This window comes from Aricia agestis, chromosome 2, assembly GCF_905147365.1.
Source record: "Aricia agestis chromosome 2, ilAriAges1.1, whole genome shotgun sequence".
In the NCBI taxonomy this organism is placed as follows: domain Eukaryota; kingdom Metazoa; phylum Arthropoda; class Insecta; order Lepidoptera; family Lycaenidae; genus Aricia; species Aricia agestis.
In genome coordinates, this window is record NC_056407.1 from 3,297,014 (window position 1) to 3,311,224 (window position 14,211).

The following is a 14,211-nucleotide window of genomic DNA, read 5'->3' on the forward strand; positions in this document are numbered from 1 at the left end:
TTTATAGCCGGTGATAACTTATGAAAATGGGGGCTACACGACTGCTAATGTGATACAAGATGTAACAAAACTAAGTGATAATACTTTACGATGTGTCTGTGTCCCTTATAATATAAAGTTCACAGTAGCAGCGTTGAAAGAGAATATTTTAAGTAATCTGCAAGCGTCCCAGCGTCATGAATTTTTTCATACAAAAGTAAAAAAAAAGTTGCTCTATCAGCGCTACTTAACTACTTTCAAAGCGAACTCTATAAAGGGGACCCGTACACATTACAGACCCTAAAATATCATCTCTATATATATATATATATAAATATATCTCGGAATCGGCTCCAACGATTTTCATGAAATTTAGTATAAAGGGGGTTTAGGGGGCGATAAATCGATGTAGCTAGAAATAATTTCTAGAAAATATCATTTTCATTGGATACCGAGCAAAGCTCGGTCAAACAGCTAGTATTCCTAATTATGAAGCCATATTCACGATCTATCGATATGTGCCCCATCCCTAGATTGTGCAACGGCGCGCGGCGTAACGCACGTTGTTTTTGTACGGCACGCACGTTGCGCAAACCCGGGTAATCGAGACTAGCGAACGATCTGTTCATCTCAGATAATTATATAAACACTTGACGTTTCCGGTACCAGATGTTACTGCTGATACTTGGGGTTGGGCGAATCCTACTAATATTATAAATGCGAAAGTCCGTTTGTTACCTTTCCACATTCAAACTGCTGCACCGATTTTATTGAAATTTTAAATGGTAACAGTGGTAAGTTTTTATTGAAATATTTTAAGTCCCGGAAAAGTACATTGGATACTTTTATCCTGAAAAATGTACGGTCTCCGTCACGAATTTTCAAGTAGTCGGTTATAAAGCAGTTGAGTTATCGTATTGTCGTTTAGTAGATTTGCAATATACTATGTAGAGGTATATTGTAGCTACAAAAGTCAGTGGCATTATGCAAAGGAGTTATTTACCCGTAACTTCATTGCTTTTAAGTTTTAACTCTATTTATCTCTCACATAAATACCACGTTCTCACAGAAAACCGGCGTGAAACAGCGCTTGCGCTGTGTTTCGCCGAGTGAGTGAGTTTACCGGAGGCCCTATTCCCTTTCCTACCCTCCCCTATTCCCTGCTGCGAGAGTCCATGGGCGACGGAAGTTGCTTTCCATCAGGTGACCCGTTTGCTCGTTTGCCCCCTTATTTCATAAAAAAAAAAAAACATTCTGAAGACCGTAATCCAAATTAAATTGGCTGAGGATTCTCTCTGCAAAACTAGCATTTGTCATTAGTAACATTCTTTGTGCTGTTTTGTGTTCTATATAAACAGTGCTAAGTCCCATTTAGGGCCATCCCCTGAGCAAACCACCTTGGCCATACATTTGCCTCCCTATTTTTTTTTCTTATCTTAGTTCAAAATTGACCTAAAAAAATTCAAACGGCAAATATTTAATGAAATTGTCTCTCTATTGGCGTATGTTTCAAATAAACGTAACTTGTAAATACTAGGGAGATACTGAATGTATGCTTGAATTAAAATAAATGAATATAATAAACAAAAATAGGAAATTAATAACGGAGAAACGAATGTTCTGAATAGTATGCTGAAGATTATTGCTGTATTTGTGAAGCTTTCACATTTTGAGACGGTAAATTACGGCATCTTCGCAGGGGGAGCGTCTTAAGAGTCCGGGTGCCATCGAAATTCTCATACAAACGTACCTAATACCAAGATCATTTCCCATACGAGAATATTTACCATATTTGAGTTATTATTCAGCTTAAGAATTAAGATAGTAATTACCTAGGTTTCTGTATAAATATTCACTGCTAAATATTTACATACCAAAAATAATATAAACGATTACAATATTTACATACCAAATTGTAATCGGTCATATTTTTTGGTATGTAAATATTTTGCAGTGAATCTTTGTACTGGAACCTAGGTAGTTACTATCTTAAGCTGAATAATAACTCAAATATTATGGTAAATATTCTCGTATGGGAAATGATCTTGATAATATATTTGTATGAGAATTTCGATGGCACCCGGACTCTTAAGTACTAAATGTAATGTCTCATAATTGAAAACCTAGCAAAAGTAATGGACAAAGCCAAAACATAATTTTACAATCCTTTCTTTATCAAGACTTTAACAGAAGATTCTCTATAATTCAATTATATTATAAAAACATCTGCCAAATTCATCTAAAGATAAAATGCAAATGACTCTTCAAACCAAGTAGGCTATAGCGCAAACAACAATAGCTAACCTACAACACATAAAGAAAGAAAAACAAAATCGTTATTCATCGCCAAGGCCTCCCATTGGCGCAAACATTTGAAATTCGAATCCTAGATCCTTGAGGTCGTCGAACTCACAATTTAGGCTAGACGCACACAAAAAATCTTTTGTCCGAAATCTAATATAGAACAATAAACTATCGGTCGGCGTCCCAGAAACTAAACCAAATAATGCGACCTCGTGGCGCTAGAACACAACATTAGGCCGCGGCTCAACGCAAACTAGACGCTATTAATAACGAAATAACAAGACCTGCGCTCATAAAAATATTACAAGCACATTATCTTAATATTTTCGGTGAGGTCGTTGAACGGAAAACCTAAGAAAATGTACAGCGCGACTAAATTGTGGAGACCCACGCGTTTCCACTTTGTCGTATTATCCGTAATGTTGCTAGCGATACAATTACAAAGTCGCTGTAATATAATTTAAACCGACTCGGAGTTTACCGCAAATTAATTTGTATTTCATATTATTAAAATAGGAATCACAAATAATAATAAGTACATGTTGAATTTCGAATGCATAATTGAAATTAATTACGAATTTATTCTAAAAAGTAGAAATTAGAATACCAAAATTAAACAATTTTCAACTTTGGACCAAAAACGAAACCAATGGAAAAAGGTTAAAAACTGTTATAATTATTACTAAACTAAAAGTATGTAACTATATTATGTTCATGATACTGAAAATTGACTGAAAAATGCGTAGGTGTATGACCTTTACAGATATTTAGGTAGCCCACTTTCCTAAAATAATTTAACCTTTAAATAGTCAGTAACTAATTAATACACACATAGTTAATACAATTTTCATAAACGGTCAAAATTATTACTAATATACTTACTATAATGGCGAAAAAATATGTTTCATGAGCGTGTTGTGAGCGCTCAAGCCGGGGGTCGTGGGTTCGAATCCCGCCGACGGAACAAAAAGTTTTTTCGATGTTCCTGGGTGATGGATGTATATTAAATATTATGCGTATTATAATAATAAAAATCTTAAATATATGTATAGTATAAAGGTATTAAATATATTTCTGTTGTCTGGTACCCGTAACACAAGTCCTTCGGGTACTTACCACGGGGCCAGACTGACGTGGTGTGAAGCATCCATAGATATTATTATAAAAAATAAATAAATAATAAAAATTTAAACAAACGAAACATATTTTTCCCCATATTTTCCCACTTTCGCGGATTTTTTTTCGCCTCGCAACACCAGACAACGGGACTTACGTAGAGGTGACGTACGCATCAAAGTTCGTCGTTCCAGTCGGCAGTGTGCCAACGGCCGCGAGGCACTCACACACCCACACACCCACACACACACACACACACACACACACACACAAACACACACAACAGACGAGCGTGAGCTAACTCTAACCCGGATATGCTTCCTACTAGCTAAATAGGACTACAACTAGAGGAATATTAGTAGTCAAAACATTCTCAGAATACGCGAGCTCTGCGGAATTCTCAAAAATGTCTCTTATTTACAATTTCAATCATTACGAGTTATTAAATAACTACAAATCAAGCGATGCCCTTAACAAGCAAGGTCTTGCCGCCGATTCCTTGGGGAACAGAGAGTATAAAATTAAAAAGAACTTGAGAAAGAACGAACCTTCAACAATTTTTACAATCCTGTTAGCATGACAGCTTTTAAATACGTTGCCAATTGCCATACAAGGTTTTCAGCGTATTTCTAATCTAAAATGGATTAAAGCACTTCATAAGATAGCTGATAGCTTTAATACGCAATCTCAGTTTTTATCGACGCGGTTACGTCTGCTTACGTGTGTTACGTGAGACGACGACGTGACATAACGATACAGCGCCATCTAGCGGCGAGTGGCACAAAGAGAGTCAGGTCCTTCACCGTTTGACCTATAAACGTAGGATAAACTTTTAATAATAATATTATTAAGGTGAAATATTAACTGCAAGTACAGAAAAACAAGTTCTGGAAATACAACTGATTTTAAATTGTACAATATTGTAATCAATGCCAATAAATCATATTTATAATTATTTTTTAACAGTAATGATGAAAATATCTGTGTATTAATTGCAGTGACCAAAAACCTCAAATACTTAAATTTTCTCTGAAGTTTCGCCTCGCCTAGATTAAAATTAGGTACTAAATTTGAATATCTGCTAAAAACACGTCATGCGTTTCTCTTCTCATAAAGACGCTCCTTGACACTTCTCTCTTTCTAACAAATCTTCTCCTTCTCCTTTCCAGCTGTCAAATTCGGCCGCATGTCCAAGAAGCAGAGGGAGAAAGTAGAGGACGAGGTGCGGTACCATCGCGCACAGATGAGGGCACAGACCGACGCCGCCCCGGACTCGGTGTACGACGCCCAGCAACAGACGCCCAGCTCCAGCGACCAGTTCCACGGACATTATAATGGGTAAGCGCCATCTAGTGACGAGTAGAGTGCTAAGAAAACGTTGAAAGGTCTTATTGAATTGGACTATAATTGTGTGGTGTGAATAATTATATATTTTTGAGAGAATTAACGTAATAATACTGATATGTAATTGGCTAAAGATAATGTATATAAATAGTAAAACGGCCATAACATGACATCTAATGCAACGGTCGCAGACTTATGATGCTATCCAATTAAAATTGTAACAGCAATTCTTCTGAGAATAATCTTGCTATCATTGAAATTAGCACCACTATAAATGTGTCGCACGGTATGCGAGGCTCGATGTCCGCTATTTCAAATTTATCATTGCAACTGTGCAGCGCATTAGCGTTTTTCACCGCCATAGTTCTCATAAGATCACACATTCGCAATTATCACGCCCGTTACATTCGCTTTCTCCGTCGCAAGAAGCGCCCTTACCGTTATCGACCTTTCCCGTAATTCATTACGAACATCTATTCTTGCCGGCGTCCCAGACTATCATTACTATAACGGACTCGCTCGTGACACTCTTGAATGATGCCTAACGGGATTCTAAGTAGCGCCATCTAGTATCGGTTAGCGGTACAGCGAGCTTTTTATGAATGCCGACAGGTGGCGGTGATTTGTATCGGAGTATTGAAATAATTACTGAAGATGGATTGCTCTTCCGTCTTCGGCTCGCTCGTTAATACTGACGTCTCTGTATTGAATGGCGAGTTGATATTCAATATCGTTATCCCAGCTTCCCGATGTATTAGTAATTTGCTCGTAATTATTGTCATTGCTAGCATTCCTGTAATCATGGGCGACATGCGCCCGCCCTAATTGATAATAATTTATGTCGACTGTCATACTCAATATTAATGATACTGGGATTCATTATTTATTAATAAACACAGGAATGATAGGCTGTCTATCAATGGGTAATAGAAAATCTACTATAGAATCATTATTTCGGTAAACACTAAAATTAAATTAACACATAATATTAACATTGATCACAACCAGAGACCAGGTATATTTATTCCTCTATGTCACAACTAACACTATTGTTTTCAATTCCAGGTACCCAGGATACGGTTCTCCAATACCGTCATACAACTACAACAACCCGGGTCCACCTCTGACAACAAACATAAATCTACAACCACAAGCGCCACACCAGTATGACATATCAGCTGACTACGTCGACTCCACCACATATGACTTCATTGGCCACGGTATGTAACAGAAATTATTATGTTAGTAGTAGTAGGACATGTAGGAATAAATATTGATAATGTCAAGAATATAGGATGGACGAAAGACATCAAATTTGGGGTAGACACTTTAGATCGTAATAAAAATGTATTTACTGACGAATTTAAAATCAAAATTATGTAAATCGTTGACTTACATTTACTTATGCACATTTGTGGGATATCGAAATAGGTTAAGGCTTTAACGCACGTAAGAGATGTATATAGAAAAGGTGCAAATAAACAAAAACCTGCCAATTATAGACGAGCAACAAAAGAACATCCGAGCGACCACATCGACAGTTACCGCGACCACTTCGACGACGACCATGCGCCAGTCGACCATAAACGAGATATCCCGACCACGGATACAGGAGTTCGACAGATACGACGAACGGATTCAGTCGCCGGCCTCCATCTCGAGCGGCGTGATAAACATAAAGCAGGAGATAAAGCCGGAGACGTCGATGGGTGTGGACAACCTGGTCGCGAGTTACGTGGATTCGACGACGTTCTTACACAGTCCGACGAATATACAGAACAGTCCGATGGACATACAGAACACGGTGCTCGTCAGTGGTCAGAGTTCAGTGGCGTTGACTAACGACGAGCTCAGTCCAGATGATCTGACGTCGAGTAGTGGTCACGGGCGGTTGATGGACCCCCTCAACATGAACATGTCGGGAATGGGGATGGTGAACCCGAATGCTGTGAGCAACAGACGACATCCTGGGTCGAGCAGCTCCAGCGAGGATCTGCCTTGTAAGTTTAGCTCTGTAAACATTAGTAAGCTGTGATTGTAGCCAAACAAAGAAGATTAAATCAATGATTCGCGACACACGCGTCGCAGTTAAAATTGCCATTTTAAAAATTAGGCACTTGTATGGCATCTTGGTTTGAATTGACTCCTAACTTTATTCAAAAAGTGTTACCTCTGGTTGGATTTGAAGGACATTTTCCCTGGTCAGTTTGGCTACGACATCAGCTTACTGTTGATTACTAGGCTTCAGTAGGCTTGCTATCTTTATTATGCTAGATTATATTGTATTATTTAGTATTGTAGATTTTATTTAGTTTTGTATGCCTAGTTAAGTTTGCATTATTTTAAGTTTGGTTAGAAATTATTTATGTTTTAAAAGTAAATTGTATTAGTCATTATGTTTTATTAAGCACCAAACTTTTATGTTAAAAACACACTTTTGTTATTTCATGTCATGCTGCCTTTTAGTATTTGGTTGTATCAAAACATAGAAACTCTTCCTAGATGTCAGAAAATAAAAATAGCAGGACTTTAGCTTCTAGAACTTACAAGTTGCTTAATAATGTTTTAGGTAAAATGTTTTGCCATAATTGGAGTAAGTAGTTGAGTTTGTATTGTGTTTTAATTATTAATAATAACTTCGTTGTATTATTATCAGCTAATAATTGTAGTCAGGTATTGGTTAAGTTTTGTTGGTTAAAATTTCATAAATTTTTTATTAACTGTTAATTTATTGTAGAATATTAGAAACAAAAATTACACTTCAATGCTTATTATGATAAGCATTGAAGTGTAATTTTTGTTGAACTAAAGAGATCTTATGTAATTATTATTTTCTTTTAAAATTGTTTATCATTTTATAATAATTGTGTTACTTTAATTTCATAGACATGTTCTCTAGTTTTACATTTTGTTTACTTTATCATTTTTTCAGACTCGAGATCAATTCATTATTTTGTAATATTTTGTAGTTCTTATAAGGCATAATTGTAATGTTTTTGTTATTTTAAAATCTGAGTAGAAAAAGTAACCTTATAAAAGATTAAAAATAATTAATAACCATGAATATTAAGTACATAATGCTGCACTACAGATAATTTCAAGATTTTCTCATCAGATTTTGTCCTATCAGAAGTTGATTCCTTGGAAAATGGCGGACTTTAGTAATTTAGTCGCAATTAACTCAAACTCATCCGACCGATCACAGCTAACATTGAATTGACATAAGTCGACCACACGACGTAGGTGCGTCAACTGCCTAGGAATCAATTTCCTCGGTGGTACTTCAACACATTTTTTACATTTGTAGAATTTTTAATTTGTATCAAATTACTACACCTGTTTTTATGTATCAAAGAATGAAGCTAAGTAATACTCTTAGACGGTTGGAGTGCCTCAAGGATTCATGTAAGTATTTTATATCTGCTATAATAACAGCAAATTTCTCCGCAGCGGAGGGAGACATCAGCAAGGTTCTGGTGAAGAGTCTGGCAGAGGCGCACTCCAACACAAACCCCAAGCTGGAGTTCATACACGAGATGTTTCGGAAGCCACCAGATGTGCCCAAGTGAGTAACAAAACATTTAAAGAAGATTATACACTTTACAGCAAACCTGGAAATTAAATAGTTGATGAATGAAAAAAAGAAACGATTACCTACTTAAATATAGAATTGTTAACGATAACGCATTGAATACATTTTTAAGTAGAAGGTAACTTTCAAGCTTCAATTGCCGAGACCTAGAGCTAAAGACTCCATAATTCAGATATCGTACAACGTATATTTGCGAGAAAAACAAACTGATACCAAAGTAGCGATTAGGACTAACCTTTTTCCTTAAGCATGCCAAGTCCGTATTATCTTATAGTATTACATTAAAGCAATAATCTTTTCCAGACTACTATTCTACAACTCCATGACCTACGAGGAGATGTGGCTCGACTGCGCCGCCAAGCTCACCTCGATGATACAGAACATCATTGAGTTCGCCAAACTCATTCCCGGCTTCATGAAGCTAAGCCAAGACGACCAGATACTGCTACTGAAGTCAGGTGAGTATTATCATACCAATTACATTCATTATTATTATTATCATTAACATCATTATCAAAGTCACCTGCGGCTAGCTTATTTGTTTAAACTGTTGTTAGGAAAAATAAGGAAAAACCTCAAGCTGTGTTAAATTTTTTATTAGCTCCATTTTTTATTAGCCACCGCTGTATCTCCTGTGTCGCCAGGATCGACAGCGGTATCCAACCACGAAAACCCTTTGATATGTTTAAACTAATTAACAATTAATCTCAAATTGAATTCCTCTGTTTTATTTACATCCTTTATTATATTAATTAATGACTTTAAAGTATTAAAGCCAGTGTACATTCTTGAAAAACTGACAACATTATCCCTCCCCAGACTTTTAAATAAGTCGCATTGTGTTGTATCTGTTGGACTTTTCACCATGGCATCTTTCAATTATTTTTATAATATGGGAATTTCACGTGATGCGTTTTCAGGTTCGTTCGAGTTGGCGATCATCCGCCTGTCCCGACTGATCGACATCAACCGCGAGCAGGTGCTGTACGGTGACGTGGTCCTGCCCATCCGGGATTGTGTCAACACACGGTGAGTTTACATCATTACTTTCTTTATCTTTATGTTTATTTCTATCTTTGAGTTTTTCATCACATTTATTTTTGTTAAATTAAGCTTATATTGAACAATCAAAATGGAAAAAAATTACTCTCATTATCTTTTTGCCATAGAAGTAGAATCCTACACTCAAATGACACCAGGATCTTCTAGTGTCAAAATTAGAAGGTCCAAAGCATCTCTTTATAATAACATATTCCTTAAAATTTGTATTTATGATCGCGTCTTAATCCTACAATTTAACAATATTAACTGCTTCTTCTCTATTAACATTATTATGTTCATCTTCCAGTGACCCTCGCGACATGTCGCTGGTGGTGGGTATATTCGACGCGGCGAAGAACATCGCCCGACTGAAGCTGACGGAGACTGAGCTCGCACTGTACCAGAGCCTCGTGCTGCTGTGGCCAGGTAGGTTCTTACATTTAAATATTGCCTAAAGACTAAATACTTACCTGTTATTACCATTAAAATTATTATTATTAATTAAAAGTCTGGAGCTGTCCTACATTTGTAGCTGTCCTACATTATGATTCATACTTACCTTTATGCTACTTCCAAAATATTTAAAAGTGAAATACTTTTGGAGCTGTCCTACATGATACACAGGGGAACATTTAGTTCCCATGTGGTGTGTTGTGGAAACTGTATACGTATAAAAGGCTGTAGTAGAGGCACTTTCCCAAATTTCAACCCTCGGGACATGTGGTCTGTTGTAAAAAAACCGTATACGTATAAAAGGCTGTAGTAGAGTCGCTTTCCCTCAACCCTTGGGATGGGGATATCAAATTCAGCTTGTTAATTGTTTAAATGCGGAGATCAAAGTGTCCGTTCCTTCCACTTGACACCACCAAAACGACACTACCGGCGGTGTCATAATATGGAGTCTCTAGTCTATATGACACCACCCTAGTGATGTCAGGATGACCATTTGAGTGACAGATAAGTATAAACTTTACTGCTTGAACTTAATAGGAGTTTTCATATCAACAACTAAGCAACTTTGTAACATCACTAATAGTCGGTGGTGTCATAAAGACTAGAGATTCTATATGACACCACCGGTGGTGTCGTTTTGTCGGTGTCGATGTGGAATGATCGAAAGTGTCTCCGAATTGGGCAGCCGCCAACTAAACCAGACGTTGTGTCTCGTTGCGCAGAGCGGCACGGCGTGCGCGGGAACCCGGAGATCCAGTGCCTCTTCAACATGTCCATGGCGGCCATGCGCCACGAGGTCGAGACCAACCACGCGCCGCTGAAGGGTGATGTGACAGTGCTCGACACGCTGCTCGCCAAGATACCCAACTTCAGGTAACTATAAAGTCTTATTCATTTACTTAAGTGTCAGAATATTTTGAACTTGTGACGATTCTGCGACAAAATTGATCGTGAATCAGTGTGCAAATCTAAACGGAGTTTTAAGTAGTAATCATTTTGACAGTTGGATTTATGTGATGATAATTTAGGCAGTAGCGATTAAGTAAACTTTTTTTGTGATGGGCAAAATCCTTATAAGATCTAGAACTCTTTTACGGGTATTTGAAGTGATCTGAAGTCCTAAGAGTCTTCGAAGAACATCGAAGCATTAATGCCATGACGATCTACCATTTCAGGACTATTTTATGACTATGAATCCCATGTCAATTTCAGGGAGCTGTCGCTGATGCACCTGGAGGCGCTGTGCCGCTTCAAGACCGCGCACCCTCACCACCAGTTCCCGGCGCTATACAAGGAGCTGTTCTCCCTCGACAACGTGCTCGACTACACCCACGGCTAACGGCCCCGAGCCCTGCTGACGCCCACTTGTTAACCTATTTATAATTGTATGTATGTACTTTGAGACTGTTATAACGATATTTACGTATAGGTACGTACCTACAATATTTTTTAATGTTTATTTGCGACTGGGCCGCTCCGACAACGTTGGGAACCGTACGAACGTTACGGTTGTCGGCCGGATCGGGACGGTTATCGGCCAGACAGAGACGGTTGTCGGCCGTACTGGGATGGTTGTCAGCCGGACTGATACGGTTGGCCGGACCGGGATGGTTGTCGGCCGGATCGAGACGGTTATGTATGCCGGATCGGTACGGTTATCGACCGGTTCGGTACGGTTGTCGGCCGGGTTGGTTCGGTTGTTGGCCGGATCAGTAAGGTTGTCGGCCGGACTGGGACGGTTGTCGGCCGAACCGGGCGGTTGTCGGCGGCCCGGGCGTCTTTGGCGACGTCGGCGGCGGTCGGACTGACATGTGAGCGGCGCTCGCGCCGTTTAGATGTAATATATTTATCTTAAATTGTATCTAACATTGATGAAGAAATAATAATTATTATATAAATATATAATAATAGAAATAGAGTTTTTATTAAGAAATAAAGAAGTTATAAAGGTAGATTATCGCGTTTGCGCTCCGTTGTTTATGATAGGCCTTTTTTATAATTATCTTTAACCTTTTTTTAAAAGAGAATTGTAATTTGTTATTTATTTCAAATGATTAATAATATTGATGTTTTTTTTTCTAGTAGTCGATTACGTTGTAATATAGGAACATGAGATACTGCCCTCTTTGTATTTGTTTCGTTAGCTTTTTCTAATGAAATTCGGATGTATTCTGAGTAATATTAATGTAATTTTAAATATCGATAAGTTGCGAATACAAATCTGCGTGAACAAAGTGAACACCTCCGCGATCAAGTCCTATTATTATGTTCGATCTATTTATGTATTTATATTTATTTCCGAACGGATTGTCTATCGCGTTGCGTATGTATCGGAGGGTTCGCATAATAATAAGAGTTGATCCCTAAGATTTTCAGTCAAAATTAGCAGGCAATTTATCCTCTGATCTCACGCACTCGGCGGGCGGCGCCCCGGGCCCCCGCCCTTGCCGCCCCGGCCGCCCCCGCGCCGCCCTTCGCGCCCTCGGGCGGCGGTTCGCATAACGAAGCACAGATAATGCATAATATTTTTTTTTTACATTTGTATACGTAAGCTCTGTACGTACGCTAAATTGCCTGCTTAGTTTCGTTTTAGAGTTAAATTTTTCTAACAGTACGGTAAGTTTTGTCGAATAGCCTTTACTATAGACTGGATTATATTAATGTTAAATCTTAAATTAACTCGTATAATGTAAATAGCTATTAATCGTATGTATTTTATATTAAATAAGGTTCGATGGGTTATTTTTAATTTTACATTCTATAAAAATTATAAATGAAAAACAATTTTTCCACGATGCGTCGACGTTAGGGTCATGTGAAAAATATTGTTTTCGACTTTCTATATATTATATATTTTTTGTTAAATAAAGCAATCTGTTATTGTCTATTTTTGTTTTGTTTTATTTTATTTTTAATTTTCCGCGTAGTCTATTATATTTATTTATATTACGATACAAATTACACATATTCGTTCGACAGAATAATGATAATTAGCATTAATCATGCATAAATAGTGAGAATATATAGAAAAAATATACGGGTGGTTCAAAACGTTATTTTGAAATATCTACTGTTATTAATGTAATATTTATCGAATACGTGTCTTTATTTATTCGTTTTCGTGTTGTAAAGTACATAATATTATATACTTAGTGTCACACCTAAAGTACACTTCGGCCGAGGGAGTTTCGGCCGAAACTTTACGATCTATTTTAAGCAATTCTTCTCAGTATTAGTCATATCTAACGATTTAGTTCTTTTTATATTTATAGTCGTAACCTTTTTTAGCTACACTGAGGTTGGCGCGGAATTTCGGACACGAAATTTAGATGCACACGTACGAGTAGTTTAGGGTTATCATTTTGCGAAAGTCGAGTAAAAAAGTGTGTCGCCGAGCTCGGCTTTACAATGTCATTTGCATATCAGCGACGAAAATGAACGATTTCCGTTTAGTGTGCACGACGTTGGAGCACTAAGACTGAGACTTTGGTAAAAATTATACCGCTTTTGCCTAAACGACCGTCTTAATATAAAGCCGTAGTCATCTGGATCTGTACTTATTGTCTATTTTAATTTCTAAGTAAAACATTTTTCTCATTATTATGCATGTTGTAAGGTTTGTTCGCTAAAAATTGTACAAAAAAGGAAACAATAATAGTTAATACAACCTCTAACTTGAGGAAATACTAAAATTCTTCTACAGTGTGTTACATTAATTAAAATGTAACCTTGATAAAAAATTTAAAAATAACAAAATACACTAATGGTAACATATTACTATTCTTGACCTTAATTTAAAACATATTTGATATTATGTAACATATTATTGCAGTCTATTAAGGTCGGTTCTTTATTTTACACTGTTTAAGGTGAAAAGTTTAAATAGGTTTGTGGATCAATGTTTTATAGTATTTTAGGTAAAAAACTAGTTTTTAAAAGTTTTGTTCGAGTGACTTTAATGTAATCAGGATAAATGAGACAAATTACAAAAAATAATCTCGTAGTTTATTGTAGATGTTGGTTTGTATCGATCAGAACGATAAGTATTGTATCTACATTTCTACAATTCAGATTCAGATGCGAAGCGGCGTGTCGAATTTATTTTAAATCGTAAATCTAATTGCCTGAAAGTGTCCACTCTATCACTGCGTAGTATGTACGAAGGGCGAGTCGAATGGTTCGGTGATAGTTCTAGATTAAGATGTCTCGATCGCTGGGTAGTTTAGTATTTCTAAATTTTTGTACTATGTTTTGCAAAATTTTCACTTTATAGAATTGGACACGTAGAGTCGGACGAGGGTCGGACGGGATTCGAATTTCGTTTCTTAAGAAAAGAGCTTCTATTTTATACAAAACCCGCGGGGGACTCTCAATAATTATAG

General features: G+C 37.1%; 1 protein-coding gene across 13 annotated transcripts in view; it reads left to right on the forward strand.

Annotated features, from left to right (window-relative positions):
- The window catches only part of LOC121737990 (probable nuclear hormone receptor HR3), a 93,629-nt gene extending 80,931 nt beyond the window's left edge, over nucleotides 1-12,698 (forward strand). For 5 of the 13 annotated variants that reach the window (XM_042129813.1, XM_042129804.1, XM_042129781.1 and 2 more), the window contains 9 exons: nucleotides 4,569-4,737; nucleotides 5,809-5,963; nucleotides 6,246-6,743; nucleotides 8,194-8,308; nucleotides 8,639-8,793; nucleotides 9,256-9,364; nucleotides 9,684-9,802; nucleotides 10,531-10,702; nucleotides 11,042-12,698. In XM_042129813.1, the coding sequence (XP_041985747.1) occupies nucleotides 4,569-4,737; nucleotides 5,809-5,963; nucleotides 6,246-6,743; nucleotides 8,194-8,308; nucleotides 8,639-8,793; nucleotides 9,256-9,364; nucleotides 9,684-9,802; nucleotides 10,531-10,702; nucleotides 11,042-11,168 (1,619 nt within the window). In that variant the 3' untranslated portion in view covers nucleotides 11,169-12,698. The remainder of the gene's footprint in view (nucleotides 1-4,568; nucleotides 4,738-5,808; nucleotides 5,964-6,245; nucleotides 6,744-8,193; nucleotides 8,309-8,638; nucleotides 8,794-9,255; nucleotides 9,365-9,683; nucleotides 9,803-10,530; nucleotides 10,703-11,041) is intronic. The other 8 variants (XM_042129797.1, XM_042129822.1, XM_042129846.1 and 5 more) reach the window with 6 other exon arrangements.
- Nucleotides 12,699-14,211: the final 1,513 nt, after the last annotated feature.